This window comes from Epinephelus moara, chromosome 5, assembly GCF_006386435.1.
Source record: "Epinephelus moara isolate mb chromosome 5, YSFRI_EMoa_1.0, whole genome shotgun sequence".
Lineage (NCBI taxonomy): Eukaryota > Metazoa > Chordata > Actinopteri > Perciformes > Serranidae > Epinephelus > Epinephelus moara.
This window is the reverse complement of record NC_065510.1, coordinates 25,381,685-25,400,286: the sequence shown is the minus strand read 5'-3', so window position 1 is coordinate 25,400,286 and position 18,602 is coordinate 25,381,685. Positions and strand designations below refer to the sequence as shown.

The 18,602-nt window shown below is 41.4% G+C and overlaps 1 protein-coding gene across 1 annotated transcript in view; it reads right to left on the bottom strand.

The window, feature by feature from the left end:
- Positions 1 to 18,602, bottom strand: part of LOC126390944 (caskin-1-like) — a 52,441-nt gene that overhangs the window by 18,563 nt on the left and 15,276 nt on the right. The window contains exons 3-13 of the mRNA XM_050045465.1: positions 17,325 to 17,422; positions 13,090 to 13,235; positions 12,766 to 12,861; positions 10,413 to 10,534; positions 10,071 to 10,179; positions 9,590 to 9,698; positions 9,068 to 9,162; positions 6,096 to 6,210; positions 2,987 to 3,085; positions 2,716 to 2,900; positions 409 to 490 (exon numbers count right to left, since the gene is read on the bottom strand). Of these exons, the coding sequence (XP_049901422.1) occupies positions 409 to 490; positions 2,716 to 2,900; positions 2,987 to 3,085; positions 6,096 to 6,210; positions 9,068 to 9,162; positions 9,590 to 9,698; positions 10,071 to 10,179; positions 10,413 to 10,534; positions 12,766 to 12,861; positions 13,090 to 13,235; positions 17,325 to 17,422 (1,256 nt within the window). The remainder of the gene's footprint in view (positions 1 to 408; positions 491 to 2,715; positions 2,901 to 2,986; positions 3,086 to 6,095; positions 6,211 to 9,067; positions 9,163 to 9,589; positions 9,699 to 10,070; positions 10,180 to 10,412; positions 10,535 to 12,765; positions 12,862 to 13,089; positions 13,236 to 17,324; positions 17,423 to 18,602) is intronic.

Sequence of the window (18,602 nt, the reverse complement as noted above, 5' to 3'; positions counted from 1 at the left end):
AAGTCAAATTACTATTATTCAAGGACGGGGGCGGGGAATGCTGCTTGTGTCTGATATGAACAGACAGGTGGTCTTTAGAGAGCCAGGTTGACAAAAAATGAAATGACGAAAAGAAAAAAAACATTCATAAAAGCAGCAATCAAAACGAGCCCTGAGGCACTTGTTGTACTGGTGAACACCGCCTTGATCTTTTAAAACTGTTATCACTTTACTACAGACTGAATGCTTTTTTTAATCACCGCATCAGTGGTGTACATTTCAGGAGGTGAGGATAGACTTTGTTGTATGTGATTAAATCAATTAGCAGATGGCAAAACCCCTTTTAAATTAAATTAAAAATGGCACAAATTATCACTTCAAGTAAAGCCGGAGCTTTTATGTTGCGTTTGGGTGAGTTTGTGTGCTTACTCGCTGACTGCTCAACAGACTGCGACTGCTCCAAGAGATGCTCCTTGGCTTTTACTGACTGGGATAGCACGGTGGCCAGGAGCTAAAACACAAACACACACACACACACATACAGAATGAAACATTTACTCAAGCATAATCATCCAAATCCCAGCGGAGCCTTGTGACTCAGCTCAGTGGACTAAGTGCACATATAACAGCCAGATCCTGACCCTCTCCCTCCTGCAGTTTACCAACACAGGTGCAGCAGAAATCCCAGAATAAATACTTCTTAAAATAGACGCTATCCCTCCAACATAATATGGGGGCACCATCCAATTTGGCTAATTGATATTTCAGTATTTTTTAAGGCTTTACCCAAAAATAGACCAGTTGTATCCGGTGATAATATTAAATTTAGAGTGAGCTAAAGGTGTTAGAGAACAGACCTGCAGGGTGACATTACAGAGTATGAAATGAGAGCACATCAGACAGTGGAAGAAAGATACCAAAGAAAATAAAATGCAATAAAGCTGAGGTGGGAGGAAGTCATTGTTTTGCGAATCACAAGTTAGTCTCGTCTTTGCACTCAAGCCCCGAGTCACGACAAGTTTCAAATCAAGTCCAGAGTCCAAAACTTTGAATTTTGAGTCCTAAACAAGTAATAATGAGCCATTTTAATTAACAACAGAGTAACAGTACCATAAAACTTCAATTAGTAGCCCGGGCTATTATTTGGTTAAATCACTGAAATCAACAGGCCTATATTTGGGACAGGCCTTTAATTCCTTTCACACAAAACTGTTGCTCAGCAAAGATCAGGGAATACAATCAAATTGTTCATTTAAATCAGTATGAATATTACTTGTTTAGACTTCAGATCATATATCAATTATGAATCATTAATTTGATCTAGTTCTGACAGACAGCGCATCAGAGACAGAGAGTTAAGATACTCAAGGATTATGGCAACCGGCATACCGACACAACACCACTTTATCCTGTTAAAATAATACTCACAACTTTACACATCTGAAGAACTATGCTAGGCTATGCTAGGCTAGTAATAGGGACTGCTGCTGCTGCTGCTGCTGGCAAAACTTTACCTCCACCACCTCAGCCTCTACCTTTCTAATTCGGAGTCCTAACGTGGCTCTAAGATTCAAATGGTATTTAATGTCTTGCTTGGGCCCACTTCAGTATACCCTGGGGGTTTTCTGCATTGCGCTCCCTGTGTTGACACAGCATGCTGCTTGTCTAAACCAGGGAGCACCTCAAGAGCTGAGCCCTCAGAGCCAATCATAACTATATTTCCATTTGTCGCAATAAACTGTAAAAGCTATGACGAGAGTGTTCCTGACTGAATTGTTATTAATTGGGCGTGGGAAGTAATTGAAAGGCTCAAGTCCAAGTGAAGTCAAGAGTCACTGGTGTTAAAATCAAAATCTAGGTGCAAGTCTTTTTTGATTTTGTCAAGTTTAAAGTCATTAAATTTGTGACTCTGACTCGAGTCCAGGTCATGTCGCTCAAGTACACACCTTTGCGATAGAGATACTTCAATATTTGGACTCTAACTGGCAGGTTTGTGTTGTTGTAGGAGCCAACGTGTGATATTTATCATCTGTCATACATGTAATACTTGTGCTCAAATACCATGCACGACACATGCAAGCTTCGGTTTAAGTACAACTTCATGGGGTTCAAATCATACAAATATTAAATATCAACAGTAAAGGGTTACACAAATTAAGTTTAGCGTGACTGACACCAAGACAATCACATTTGAGTGTGAGGTTAAGGACTGCTGTCACTGTGGTTACTTTTCCACACAGCATTTGTTAACCAACATTATACAGATACACTGTTCATATATTGGTGCTGAAATCTGAAGCATACTTTTCAGAGATGGTTACACAATCTAGCACAACTAATCTAACACAAATGAGTGGGTGAGGTGCAAAAAGATATTTAGGAATAGATACACTAGAATTTAGCTTTTACAGTTTGTCCAGGCAAACATAGTTGATGCTGGAGGTTTAATTTCCATCTGTGACTGATAAAAAAGAATAAGCCAGGAAGCCATCGTCTAAATGCACCTGGTCTACTGTTGGGAAAAAAAAACTGCTACTGTTCTTTCCAACGGAAGAACAAACTGAGCAGGAAACAGAATTGTGGTTAACCTGATAACTACACTTCCGTTTGTTTCCTGAAAACGTTTTGCCGTTTCCCAGAAATGACGTGCTTGTTCTTCTGCAGAGATCCAGCAACAATGTGATGTAAACTCGTGCAAACACATGCACTCAAATAAAGAGACAACGAGTGTGTTACCTTCACCCCTTCAGCTTGTGCGTGCAGGCCCGGAGCGTTAAGGCCGTGTGTGTTGACGCCTGGTGTGGGTGCCGGGTGTGGACTGGGTGCAGGGGTGGTCAGGACATGTGTGTTTCCAGAGCTCTGCAAGCTGCTGGATGACCGAACGCTGCCGAGACTGCCCACACTGCCACTGCGCTCGCCACCTTTGCACACAAACACACACATTGCAGGAGCAGGGGGATATATATAGTTTCACACTGATACCCAAAAACACACTTGGTGAGTTTACCTGCCAGCGGTTTACGCAGCACCCAAATGTCCTCAGTGGTGCTGCTCTGGTGTCCCAGAGTCGGAGAGCCTTGAGGACTCAGCTCTGCAGTCCGCGAACCTGTCGCACACAATCACAAATGCACACACACACAAACACACACACACATTTGTTACTGCCAGTATTCTACTTATTGTTTAAAGAAAGCTCTTAAATCCAAAAGTACAGCAACTAATCATCAGCTTCACAGACTCATATGATAATGTATGTGATATAGTTTCATACATAAATGTGTTTAAGTCTTAAGAACACCAGCAAACACTCACATAGATACACTCACTCACCCACACAGCCATAAACACATTATTATTCATAGTGGATGCACCACCTCTGAGGGTTAATAACTGAGACTTGTAAAGCCCCACAGTTCTCTCAGGCAGATTCATCATAACGTTGTCTGAACAATATTTGTTCATATTGTGCAGACAAGCAAAACATAAAGACTTTAATTTAAATAAAACACTCAATGATTCAAGCTAAATTACAGGACATCTTATATAAATTCACGAAAAATGCCTCTTAAACTTTCTATATGATATAAACAGTATGTGTAAGTTATAAATGGTGTCTTAACATTTTGTATTTCATTTAAAGGGTCAGTTCACTCAAATTACAAGAAAGCCATTCGAGTGCAATAAAAGTGAATTGATGCCATGTGAAAAAAATATGTTTTCAAAACTGAAAGAAAAAGTCAATTAGGATTATCCACAGATATATTTCTGGATGGTTTTCACTTAAGAGTAGCTCCAAATGAATTAATAGGTGTTTTCAGAGGAACATTTTCATAGTTGTAACCTCCTGTTCTGTTGTGTCCGTACCTCAAAAACTAAGAACAATTGTAGTTCTTTAAACGTCATTTTAAGGGATGTTTTAGCTCCTATTTCAGAGTAGGTACTCTCTCTGCACAAGAGGAACCACGAGTGATGTAAGTAGGCTATATGTTCATTGGTCAAACACAGCCAACGCAGCACTGGGCAAGCAACCAGTGCTTTTTAAATGCAAACAAGAGACAAGACAAAACACAAATGACAGCTTGTAACAAAAAAGGAAGAAAACTTGGGCTGTCAAGTGATTAAAAAAATTTATCTAATCAATGACATGCTCTGTGAATAATTGGTCTGAATTAGTTGCATACATCAGTTTTTGCTGTTGAGATATATACAATTTTTTAATTCAAATGAATTTCAGCAGATGTGTCCGAGGAAAGCTGCTGGATTTTGGACACAATTATCCCCCTGTCCTTGACCACCAAAACTGGTCTGCAGTCCATTTTCATGGGGAGTTAGTTAGAAGGTCACAGATAGACTGACTCAGTTTGTGTCTGGACGCCTGGTCAAGTGTAGCTTGATGAGGCTAACTACTAGTGCTAGCGTCAGCTAGCTGTGCTAGCTTGGACCTCTGGGTTCGCTGCTAAATGCTCTGCATTGAGGTCATATTTCAGGCTTTTAGTTTTCCGATGGTACGAAAATTCCTTATTGCAGAAACTGCAGAGAACGGTGCTCCTATCAACAGTTTGATCTGGGCATTTTTTAAATGTTCCAATCATGGGGCTTAGCAGCATCGTCTCATCTGCCTCCATCATTTGACAAAGCCACTGTGGCCTTTTTAATGTAAAAAAAAATTAATGAGTTATTTTTGACAGCCCTAAGGAAAACATAAATGGACCGACAGTGAAGTCCTGGCTTTACTGAGCATATGTGATGGTGGAAATACAACACGATTTTGACAAAAGTGACGTTGCTACACCACCTGCCAGCCAGGTTACAGTTTGCGTTCCTATTGGTGGTATAAATGCAAACACAAAAAATGTCCTTGAAGGTATGTAGTTTTCGAGGGAGCTCTCAAGTGGGCCGCTCCTCTCAGGAAGTCCTCTGAACTGTTCAGTCCGAAAACACCTGATATGAAATCTGTTGGCATGGCTAGACAGACGCCACTAAAAGTAATGGGATAATATAACTTTTTGTCGTTAGGGTGAACTGATCCTTTAATATATATATCTTCAGTACATAAATAACTTAACTACATTTACACACACACACAGGCACATATATATATGTGTATACACATGTAGTTGCAGTGAAGTGCTGTAACAAGCTGATAGATAACATATTCTATATGTAGTGGAAAGGATGCTTATCTGTGATTTATAGTGATACTACAGTATGTACCTGTCTGACTCTGCTGCTCCTGAGAAGTGGAGAGAGGAGGAGGAGGAGGAGGAGGAGGAGGAGGAGTGGACAGAGGAGGATTAGACAGAGAAGGAGGAGAGATGGGAAGAGGAACGTACCCAAAGGAGGAGAACCGAGGGAGGGACTGTGTGTCAGGGTGAAGGGGAGGAGGGGGAGGCAGATGCAGGGGGAGGACTTTGGAGGGGGGGTATGAGTGTCCGTTGACCGTGGCAATGGGACAGGGGTTGGGCCTGCGGAGCAGGAGGGTGTGGCACTGCTGGGAGGGGGAGTGACCTGGACACGAGCCAGGAGGAGGGAGGTGCAAAACAACAACAACAACACAACAACAACAACTGATCAGTCAACTTGAAACAAAAAAATTCTAATCATATCTGAGAATGTACAAAACAATAACTGATTAAAATCAAAATATGAGAAAAAAATACATCCATATATCCACAGGGAATATATCTTTATAAATTAAAATATAATATCACTACAGCAACAAAGCAAACAAACAATATGAACAAAGGCATCACAGTCTAGCAGAGCGGGTTGGCTGGACGGGTTTATTTATTAGGGAGGGTGACAGAAGGAGCAGAAATATAGAGGGAGGGAGGAGGAAGGAGGGAGGAGGGCTGACAGCCAATAAGGGACAGTACTGATCAATGGAGATGATTGACAGGTTGGGAAAAACAGCCTAAAGAGGCTGATGATGCTGCAGCTAGCTACAACTAATGATCAGCTATAGCTGCAGAACAGCTGCTGAACTCACACACACATGCGTAAGCGCGCACCCACACACACACACACACACACACACACACACACACATCCTCCCACCCATACACACACACACACACACACACACACACACACACAGCTGTGATGTGGGTGGTCACCTGCCCTCTTGATGACTTCCACCATGTTGGAGGGGAAGTAGCCCACACGGTCATTTCCTGTGCGGTTGTCATGAATACAGCCTTTCCATCGGCCATCAGAGTGCTGCTCCAAAACCTGTCGACACACAAATACAAGATTATAACCTGTTTACACTTTGAAATCAATATCTGGATTGGGCTGCACCACCTAAACTCACTTATGATTTACATAATCAGGTAACACTTTAGATACTGTATGTCTTAGCTAATAAAAACCCTAATGATGTCTAAGCAGGTTGCTAGGAAACACGTGTAGCACCATCCAGCCAACAGCAATCAGCTATAGAGTCACTGTAGCATCATGAGCTGTAACATAGCTGCCAAAAATAACCGTTTTAAAGCGGGGCATCGTTTGTAAATGGAGACTTTGCTTTATTTACATCTGTGCACATGGAAGAATATGTGTCTTTTAGAGTTAGTGTGCAGTTAAAGGGTGAAGACACCAAACTCAAACCATAGTATTTCAAAAGAGAGACAGAGAGAGGAGTGGGGGAGCAACACATGACACATTCAAGGTAATTTTGAGCAGAAACTACACAAAATATGTGTATTCACTAGCAAGGACCACGCCACAACAATATGTCGTTTAAAGGTTTAATGGAATACAGGAGTTATTGAATGTTGAGAATAGATGAATGGATGTGGGTGAGGTAGAGGGAAGATGTCATCTGTTAGGCTGGTCTGGGAGGATGTATTGGAGACCGGGCGGAGGGAGACTCAGTGTGGGGGTTCCGTCTCAGGCATAATCCACCCGAGCTGATCACTGGCCCCCAGACAGTGCCTAGAATGAGTCATGGGAGAGGTATGCACCGGATTGAATAGGAAGGAAGGGGTGAAGGGATGAGGGAATGAAGGGATGAGGGTAGGGATGAGGTAGGAGGATGATGGGATGAGGGGATGAAGGGATGAGGGTAGGGATGAGGTCAGAAGTTGGAAGGATGAAGGGAAAGGAAAGGGAGGGTGGGTCGAGAAATCTTGAGACAAACAGGGTAGAATGGGTTGACCCAGTATAAGTAGGCTTGGCAGGTGATTAGAGGTGTGGTTGAGGCGTGGTTCTGCTCCCGAACCTAAGTTAACAGGTTAACTACATTTGTTGGAAAAAAAATCACCTGTATTAACATCATAAACCAAAAAGAATATTATGTGATTATGTGTGCAGCAAGGATGGCAGAAAATCACAATTTATTTGGAAAATTGGTGCACAAAAAGCATAAAAACAGCAGCAAACGTTTCAGTCCTTGACTATCATCACTGCTACTGACATGAGTGCATCACAGAACGGATACAGACACAGACAGATACTACCAGGTGTGATGAATCAATCAGCTATGTGTGCAGCACAAAACATAATATTTAGTGTGTTGTTTCTCTTTAAGAAAGAGTGTGAAATATCTGATTAAGATGACCTGACACTGATGTTCTTGCACTTTCTGTAATTTGAGGTTATTTTTGGAAAAAGTAATCATGAGTTTCCCAGTTTACATCAATATCAAACAGCACTTAAAGTTAGACTGGAGGAACTGGAATGGAGGAAAAAGGATAAATATCTGCTAAGAATACTATTGGTGGCATGTAAGAAATCCCTATCAAGAAATGGGTGAAAAAAGAAATGCCTAGTATTGATGAATGGATTGACTTGGTTTATAATATCTACAGTATGTAATGGAAAGATTTACTTTCAGTTTGAGAACCCAGAAGGAAACTTTCATTGAGACTGGGACAAAATGGTTGGTATGTCTCAAACATTAGACTTTGGTTGATAAGTATCAGAAACACTATGATGTGACTAGCAGCCCCCCGCTGTCTCTACATATATGCCTTGTTTCAACAATCTTGATCTATCTATTTAAAATCTATTCTCTTATTTATTTACCTGCCCCCCCCTCTTTTTTTTTGCTTAAGGTGTTTATGTTCATCTGGTTCTGGATTTTGTTTACATATGTTCATATTGCCTCTATAAACCAATTAAAAAAAAAAAAAAAACAGCACTTTAAGTATCGACTATATTTCATATGATCTCATTTACTCTCCAATATAATGATCCAATTGCAGAAAAAATGTTGGCATCATACATCTAAGCAAATCACTTATAAGTTAAATGTACATGTTATTATGTAGAAATTTTATCTTCCGACAGCACTGCAGTTAACATGTGGTTAGGTTTAAGCTAAAAAACCTGCTTTTAGTTAGAAAAAGATCATGTTTTGGCTTAAGGTACCTGCTTGTGGGGGGAACAACCACTTTTCCTGACACTATCCCCACTGGATAAACAGCGACATGTCAACAAAACACCCGCATTTGGTGCCTAAAGAGCTGATAAAAATCACAAAAGGTTTTGTTGTTGGTCTCGAACCGCAGTATGCAGCTTGGCAGGTGTCTTGCCTAGGTGATATGGTATCCACCATCTCCTCCATCTCATGATGACAAAGTCAGCTCATCCTGCTACATCACTTTAGAGGTGTCGATATGATGCATATGAAACAAGTAAATTTTATGTATTTGTTGTATGCAGAAATGTACAACACCAGCATTTTCCTCTGGCAGTTGGGCTGAGGGTCATATATTAGCAAGCTAGCGTTAGCTTTGTCATTTATTTCAGTTAGCGACGCATCATTTACACCTGGCAGTTAATGGTTTTAGTAATTAGTCACAACTAATCTCTATGTCAGAACTAGTTTGTGTGGTGCAATCCATTTTAATTTAGTGATATGTTTATCTCCATCTAGTGATACACCATCATAACTAGGCAAAGTCTGAACTTATAGAGATCTGGTACAGCTGGCTCTGAGCAAAAGTTACACAGAAGCTACTTCCAGTGTCCACATGTACATTTAAAGACTATAAATAGCTACACTGCTTATCTTTTGTGCAGCACTTTGAAAGGTGGTTGGTAAATTTGCTGTGTTTTGGGGACAACTATCAGCTCCATGTACCGTGATAATGTCTCCAGCTTTGATGTTGAGGCTGGTAAGGTCGTAGTTGTTGCAGTAATCCTTCAGTGCACGCACCTGCATCGCAGCTGAAGCATCTACAGAGCAAGAGTATAGAGATTAAGAATTGAGTGAGCAGTGGAGTTGAGTGGAGTCAAGTAGAGGACAAGAGCAACTGCAGAGTTTCAGGTAGTAGGATAAAGTAGAGCAGAAAGTCAGGAGGGAGCAGGAGATAATAGAGGAAGGCAGCAGGTGTGGGGTGCATGCACTGTTTGCTTCTCTGCTTTTTATTGATCCATTCAAACTGCCCTCTCACAACTGTGTAATTTAGTAAATAATAGAATACAGCAAAATGAAATGATTAAAAAATACACTCAGAGCTTGCCCCTTATACATCACAGTACATTAACCATCATTAATGGGCTTATTAAAAAGTATCTGTATCAATATTGGTGATTCCAGCCTGAGGATATCTTGGTATTGGATTGTGAGACTAGATGAAGTTGTATTACTGGTGGTTCTTACCTCTCAGTAGCTGTTTGATCTCTCTGCTGGCCTGTGTGGTGGTGAATTGATTAACGATGTCCAGGGCGGTTTGACTCAGAGTGTTTCTCACTCCTGCACTGATACCGCTCTGGATGAAAGTGGAGGAGGAAAATGATCAAAGCTGAAACATGAAATTCATAATACACATACACTGTGCATTCGGTGTCAGACTGGCTGTGGCTGCATGCCTACTGCTACCAACTTCAAAAAGGTGACAAAAGGGTTAAGAACTAAACAGAGCCGGTCTGAATATTGCATGACAGGTAGGATGCTAGCCACTGTGCTACACTTTTATGTAACAAGCTAACATATCCCACAGGCGTCATCACACAGCTCAGCTGGGACGAATGCCAAGTGCTGAGGTGTAAAACTTGCTCGGCTGAGGAGAGGGAGACGGCTTTAACAACAGTTGCTTTTGTAAACACATTAAACGGACAGACAGAGAGACAGACGGACTTACATCCAGCAGCAGGCGCACTACCTCCGTCTTCCCACAGAGGGCTGCCTGATGTAGTGCTGTGCCAGACTCAGACTGTCTGTTGATATCTATACCAGCCTGAATCAGCAACCTGCAGCACAGAATGATAGTATCAACCCTTTTCGTAAAGCACCTTTAATAACATAATTTAATCAAAAATTAAATAGTATAATACAAATAAAAGCAGAAGTAAAAAAACTATACAAAGATCATAACATCATGATCGTGACCCTGGAGTTAGGGTTCGATAAGAAGACTCGGTCGAATGGACAGACAGACTGACAAGTCTGACACACTGGGACTCAAAGGACAAGTTTTTCAAACCGTATGACATCAATGTGTCCGTTCTTGGCAGCGAGATGCAGAGGTGACACTCCGTTGGGGTCGGAGGGTTTCGGTTCCAGCATGGCTGCACACATGTTACTGCTGAGCAGGAGCTGGACCACCTAAAAAACAGGCAGACACACGCCTATAATTTACAGGATACATCCATGGATAATATGGAGTCTATTAAAAGTTCCCAAAGTCTGCGGTGAACTACGTCAACGAGCTTGTGTGTATTGGGGTGTAAATCATCGGGCTGCTCCTTAATAGTCAACCAAACATTAGTCGACCAGAAAGGTTATCATTCGGCAAGATTTCATTGGTTGCTTAGTCACAGAAAAAAAAAAATGAAACTCTATTAGGAGCTGTGTCAAAAGAAGTCAATACTCTTGAAAGCTGGCACAGAAGAGACACAGGAGTAGTGCCCAGTTTCCCAGGCGGATAAAACCATGTGTACGGCTCCTAATTTTCTGTGCTGGGCAACGTTTTTCCAATCTTCTATTGCCCAGTTTTGGTGAGTCTTTGTGAACTGTAGCCTCAGTTTCCTGTTCTTAGCTGACAGGAGTGGCACCAGGTGTGGTCTTCTGCTGCTGTAGCCCATCTGCTTCAAAGTTTGACGTGTTGTTGGTTCAGAGATGGTCTTCTGCAGACCTTGGTTGTAACGAGTGTTTATTTGAGTTACTGTTGCCTTTCTATCGTCTTGAACCAGTCTGGCCATTCTCCTCTGACCTCTGGCACCAACAAGGCATTTTCACCCAGAGAACTGCTGCTCACTGGATATCTTCTCTTTTTCGGACCATCCTCTGTAAACCCTAGAGATGGTTTCAGCAGATTCTGAAATACTCAGACCAGCCCATCCGGCACCAACAACCATGCTACGTTCAAAGTCACTTAAATCACCTTTCTTCCCCATTCTGATGCTCAGTTTGAACTTCAGCAGGTCGTCTTGACCATGTCTACATGTCTAAATGCATTGAGTTGTGTTGAGTTTGTGTTAACGAGCAGCTGAACAGGTGTACCTAATGAAGTGGTTGGTGAGTGTATATGGGAGTGATTGGCATTCACCTGCCCACAGAGTCTTCAGCACTGCTGTTGTTTACCTAATTGTTTTTTTGTATGCCACTCATCCCCGGACAGATTAATATTCAGTTCTGCTTCTCATTTCGATTTCACATTACATTTTTGTCAACTGTTATACAGTTTGATGACTATTTTGGAGGGAGTTAGTTTATATGCGCCTGTCAATGCTTTTATCACAACGTTACCTTCTTCTGAAATTCTTCTTTTAATCTCTATATGAATTTCCCCTTGGGGATTAATAAAGTATATAAAATTAAATTAAATTAAATTAAATTATATTATAAAAGTGTTCCAGCTGAAAATATCTAAAAAAGTCCTCATTTCCTCTACAAGTGTGCACATAGCTGTGATTCATTTTTCACTCCACCTTAATGTGATAATATGTCCAGGTCTAAACCTGGATGTCCGAGAAGGCTGATAAGGCTCAGAAGTTTCCTGTCCCCTCCAATCTGTATTTTTTCACAGTATCATTCCAAATTTTCAGTGTCCCTTCTAAAATGAAATTTTCACTCTTTTGGTCTGTGTAGTCTTTTTCTTGGCTGCTCACCATTGTCTCCCTGGCACTAAGCCACTAGCACAGTTTGAATGTTGAGGAGGAAGGTGCAGTTCGACACAGACATGCCTTGTCAAAAATAAAGGCTGATCTTAAAGATGACGATATGTATCAGTGTTTTCACCTCACATCGATACTATTGAATCGTTGATCAGTGAATCTTCTTGTCGATCCAGATCGATGTATCATTATACCCCTGGTATGTGTGCTGCTCCAACTTTGTGGACCCTATAGTAAAACCAAATGTAAAATTTGTTACTCTGTGAATTTGAATCATTGATGCAGAAACTGCACGCTCTCTCCTCTGACTGCTGATATTTTGGAATATATTAGTGTAAAAGTCTTATGGTTTAAGAATGAGTATGGGTTGTTTTAAAGGTGCCATTTAATTTTTTTCTAGGATATAATTTTTGATATGATTTGTTTGTTCATGATTTTATAATTGGATTTTTTTGGATGCATTTTAAGTCTAATATTTTGTGTTATTTCTCATATTATGTATGTCTGTAAGTTTCAGCACATTATGTGAATTTTATTATGTTTACGTGTTTCAGTATTTTGTTTGATTTTATTTGTTTTCTCAGTTTGCAGCGCTTTATAGCTCTAAAGGAGACACAGTGAAGTGAGGCTTTTCCTTGCTAAATAAATGTTAAATAAAATAAAAATAAAAATAAAAATGTATCTTTATGTATCTTTTGATTTTCAGTCAAATCTACTCACTCCGACACGTCCAAATTCACAGGCAAGGTCCAAGGGTGTTTTCCCAGCTGAGTCTGAGATACACGGGTTGGACTGGTGTTGGAGCAGCATCTCCGACTGTAACACACACACACACACACACACACACACACACACACACACACACACACACACACACAAATCTTACTGGCACTTCTGAATTTCCCCGCTTGTAGCAATCACAAATCATGCATCATCAGGCACACGAAACAGATAAACACACCTCACATAAACACACACGGCTACTAGAGCTACACACCGAAGCACACACACACAAACACCTCCAGTGCACACAAACACAGTTACCCCATCATAGTGCCCGTGCTGAGCTGATAGGTGGAGAGGGATCTGTCCTTCATCTGACTGTCCGTTGACTGACGAGCCTGCCTTCAGCAGCATTTTCATTGGTTCAGTCTTCCCCTGCCATGCAGCGTAATGCAGAGGACGCATCCCTACACAAGACACACACACACACACACACACGACAATGACAGCACAATAAAACACAGACGTACAAGACCCCACAAGGACATGCACACAGATACAAGAAAATGAGAATATAAAGACACGTGAATTCATGCAAACACGAACACTATTGTTATTTTATGGACAGAGCAGCGACCATCCAGCAGGCAAAACACCTTCTACAGTAGAATCACTAAACTCAATTATTAAGATCACTAATTTACTTCATTGGGTTTATGATGTTTTAATAACCAATTAAACCCCAAGTGCTGCCACTGAAATTGAAAACTGAAGCAATTAGTTGACTGATGGAAAATTAATCAGCAAATTCATGATCAACTGTTTAAAGCAAAACTTCATCGGTTCCAGCTTCTCAAGTGTGATTTCGTTTTTCTTTTCTTTTAATTTTTCTATGAGAGTAAACATCTTTAGATTTTGGACAAAATAAGACAATTTTGGATGACACCACGGGAAACTTGTGTTGAACATGTTTGCATGTTTAAATTAATCAGGAAAACAATCTGTAGATGAATTAATAATGACAACAGTAGTTAGTTTCCACCTTCACATGAATGCAAACATTTCTGTAATATATTTTACAGGCACAGACTCTCAGTGCCCCTCCTGGAAATATAATCTTATTGTTACTGACATGCTTGTGACCCTTTGTGACCGTCAGACTATTGTTTGTGCAAGCGTCAAACTCATGGGACGTTGCAGACAAACTGCCCTTAGACAAAGGGGCAAGACAAAAAATCCCCTATAAGTGACTGAACATGACCTTCGAGAACCCTGCAGGAAACTGGACATTGCAGCCTGTGCACGAAATGCAAGGTGATGCAAAGTCCAGCCGAGCACAGCACAAAAATCCATCATGGAGTCATTACCAGTGCCTCTAACCAGAAGACACTAAACACCAATTTGTAGTAGTGGCTGTAAGGAGCAGTGAGCATGCTTCTCATGGCAGCGACCCAAGACCCCCAGTCTTAATACCAGCGATGAGCCACATCGTCAAGCTGAATAAAGAGGCCCTCCAGGCCTGGCTGGCATGAGGGAGTCCTGACTCAGAAGAGAGGTGCTGGCAAGATAAAGAGACACATCAGCTGTAGGAGTTACAGAAGCTAAAGCCTGAGCATATGAAGACATGTTATGGAAAATGACTCTCAGGCAGCCTCAAAGAACGTCTAGAAAGTGTTCTGGTAATTTAAAAAGAGTAGACAGGACTTCACTCTGTGCTGGGGAAAAGAGACACTGGGCCTTTTTGAAGATGGAGGAAACTCAGGAATGTCTTGACATAATGGACACTGCCTCGATTCAGGAGGTTCTTTTAAAGGATTGCTGGAAGTGATATGAGCCTATTTCCGTTCTAGTGGTCAATGGGGTAGTTCATCCTTACATTCTGAAGGCTCAGCTGTTAAGATATTGTGATTCATATGCCCCATGTGAATGTCTGGAATAGTGCTTTGTTAGGCATGCAGTGGTAGCCATGAAACACTACACTTACAGAGGACCTACTTTTTATTTTTGCACCAATAAGGATAATAAAGTTCTCATAGAAATTTGATAACCACTGAACTGAATGAGTTCTCTGATTTTGGAAATACCCTCAAACCCGTTCCCAGGATGATCCTGGCAAAGTTGCTTGCCTTCTTTTCCGTTTATTATTACTTTTTGGGCAGGATATCAAGTCCTGGAGCCCAGGCCTGCAGGATGTTCAGGTCAGCGGCCTTAGTGTGGCATTTTGCCCAAGAACATTTTGTAGATGGGTGTGATGAGGTTTGGATTTTAAACCAGCAATTACGGATTTCTTGGCTTTTTGGAGGCAGCGGAAACAAGCTGTGACACAACACTGCAGGCTGTTCTCATGCACTGTTTGTATATATACCTACAATTCCCAATGCACCAGAGGTCGTATATAACCCACATAATCATGTGCCAATAATTTGTGTATGAGACACGTAATCAGGAAGGCTGCTATCACGTGACCAATGCGTTTAACAATAGTAAGGAAGGAAGTAGTATAAAGACCAAAACTCTGCGTAAGGAGGAGGGTTGGGGTGCGGGATGGGTCAAAGAAGCACAGGACTTAACCCCAGGAGACCACTGTTCCTGTCCCACGTAAAACCAAGTGAACTCTAAGTTATTTAAAGGTACATCACTTTTTCCTAAACCTAACCCACGTAACTTTACTTTTTCTTAAACCTAATCTATGTAATTTTACTTTACAATACCCAACTAATGTAACTACTTTCTTATACCTAACCTACGTAACTTTACTTTCCTAAACCTAACCTTCATAACTTTACTTTGCTAAACCTAACCCACGTAACTTTACCTTCCTAACCCTAACCTACGTAACTGTCCTTTGCTAAACTTAACCTACATAACTTTACTTTGCTAAATCTAACCTACGTAACTTTACTTTCCTAAATCTAACCCACATAATTTCACTTTCTTAAACCTAACTTAGGTAACTTTACTTTACTATACCTAAACTAAATTGAATTTTATTGTTAATCAGTGTGCCATATCAACATAATGTAAATTCCTCGCTCCTCAAAATGCTCCATAAAAATTTGGGGTATTTCCTAACCTTTTGTTGTTTGAGGCATTGGTTTTAAGCAGCAGAGCTCCTCCCTTACAGTCAAATCATAGTATTATGCGATGACCACCAAACGTGGTATGTCAGTCACATTCGCACACTTGCAAGTGCAATGTTAAAGTTGCAAACTTTTTTGTTTGTGTGTGTGTCTCTGCCTGTCTGTCCATCCCTTTGTATTATTCTGTGTCCCCTCTCTATATTCGGGTGGGGATCCATGAACACAGCACAAAACTTGCGCTGTGGAAGTTGAGGGGTTTGAGTCGCGGGGTGGACAACTGATCAGTCGATTTGATTACAGCCGATCAGTTCAGATCAATGGATGAGAGAAGCAGCTGGTGCAGTGACTGAAAGCAAACTTTTAGACCCAGTGCAACGAACAGTTAAGTTTCACTTTCACTGTACCTGGCATTCTACTGCTCTGTCTGTGCTCAGCACAATGAATAACCCAACTGTAGGCTACATGTATTCCAGTAGCACTCGTAATGAATGGTCCAGCTACAAAAAAAGAAAATCAATGCATGGCAGCAGATAGCAGTTATCGTAGCGGGCTGCAACAAATGAATGTGTGGGCAACCTTAAACATTTCAAATAACCTCTCTTGCATACTCAGTGCTAATATGCAAATTGTTAAGCTATGGTGTGCCAATGGTGGTACACATGCCCAAGATTGCTGATCCCTGTGCTTATTTATCTGATATCATACAAACCATTTTATGAGGATACATTAAATATTGTCATACTTCAGTTGATATGGCAAATTAGTTTGCAAATAGTCACACATCCAGCAGACACAGTGCAACATTAACATCCATTTCAAGTTGTGTTTCCAATATCCACTCTTTTTTTTTGTTCTGTTTTGGTCTCCACCAACTTCTGACGGAAATATCTGGCTCAAGAAAAGCTTTCCAGTCCCCTCCATAAGGATTCCCTACCACCCTCACTGAGACAGTTAAGGAGGTGGGCCACCTGATAAGGATGCCTGCCAGTTGTATACCTCCATTTAGAGCCACACTGGGCATGACTGAGCTGACTGGAAGTGTGGAGACAGTAGGCCTACATCCTGGAGGGATTATACCTCCCATCTGCCCTGAGATTTCTTCTTCTTCTGGAATCTGCCAGTATGAGAAGGGAGATATTTGCTGCTCTGCTTCCACTTGGCTCACAGTCCTGCAGCCATGAAGCTCTTCTATTGTCTATTGTTTGCTGTGCACACAAATCTGTCACCTCTCATAAACACCGCATACTACACACAGAGAGATTTTTTTTTTATTGCATTTCAAACAAGCTCACCTTTTATTACACAAGAGGGTATTATCAGTCACGCAGGGAAAGCCAGAATTATGTGTTTGTTTACCTGGGTTTTTTTGTGTGTGCTTGTTTCCTGGCCAGCCTTGTGTGTTTTGTGCCTGTTTCATGTTAATATAGTGAGTTGTGAGGACACTTGTATTGTGTTGGGATCTGTGTGTATTTTTACCTTTATGGTCTTTAATATCCACTGCTGCCTGGGCCTCCAACAGCAGAGAGATCAGCTCCTTGTTACCACTCAGAGCAGCATGGTGCAGCGGTGCCAACCTTCACACAGACACAGATTATGTTTAAAAATACACATATTCGTATACGTAGTGTAAAACCAGTGCATAACTTTGCTGAAATAATCTTCAGCGTAGAGCAGCTCCGCCCCTCAGCTCTGTGTGAGCGACAGGAGGGGGCAAATGACCTACTTCCATTAATAAGCAATCTCTCTACCCCCGAGCCAAGCGTACACACAGCGAGGCCTCTGTGTGTGTGTGTGTGTGTGTGTGTGTGTGTGTGTGTCTAATGGATCCCTGGTGAATATAAGGGCCGGGCCCTGGAGTCAAATCAACGAATCATCAGTCATTACACAAGGAGTTGAGTCCAATTATCTGATTCCAATCAACACAATAAAAATATCTGTGTTATCTGATGGAGCCAAATGAAACCCAATCGCAAACCAAGCATGTGCACATAAAAAGCTTAACCACTTGTGAGTCTAAATATAGCCAAAATCCATAGTTGTACATTCAGAGCTGATAAGGGAGAATTTCTGAGCAAATTAACAGCTGGGAAATGTTGGCCGTTCTTTAAAGGGACAGTTCATATACAGATTTTTCCTCTCACCTGTAGTGCTATTTATCAGTCTAGATTTTTTTGGTGTGAGCTGCTGAGTGTGATATCAGTGATATCAGCCGTAGAGATGTCTACCTTCTCTCTAATATAATGGAAGTACATGGCACTCACACAAAAAAAGGAAAGACAAACTCTGCAGTAATGTCTCTTTCCAGAAATCATGACCCGGCTACTTCAGATAATCCACAGACTCAGGGATGAGAGACTTGTGAGAGCACAAGAAGTGATATCAATGGCGTCCTCCTCGGCTGAGCTGTAATGTCAGCTTGCTCAGTGGTCCAAGATGAGCAGCATTACTATGGATCCCACTGCTTTTCATAGCAAGTCCTACCCAACTGTGCTGTGATTAGCCAGCACAAGCCCTAACCATGACCTCTCTGCCCTAACCCTAACCTTCTTCAATTTCGCTAGTTGATGTGACAATAGTCTCGCCACCAGACAATCAGAGATCTCCGCCTTCTGATAGTCTGGGGACACTCCTTTCTAAAGTGTGTTTAACACACCGGCGAAAACGGCTGGCAACAAAGCAACGCCTCTTGCATTTTTGAAAAGGACACGCCTTCTCGGAAATGTGCGCTCCTCCTTTTCTCGTCCACAAGGAAAC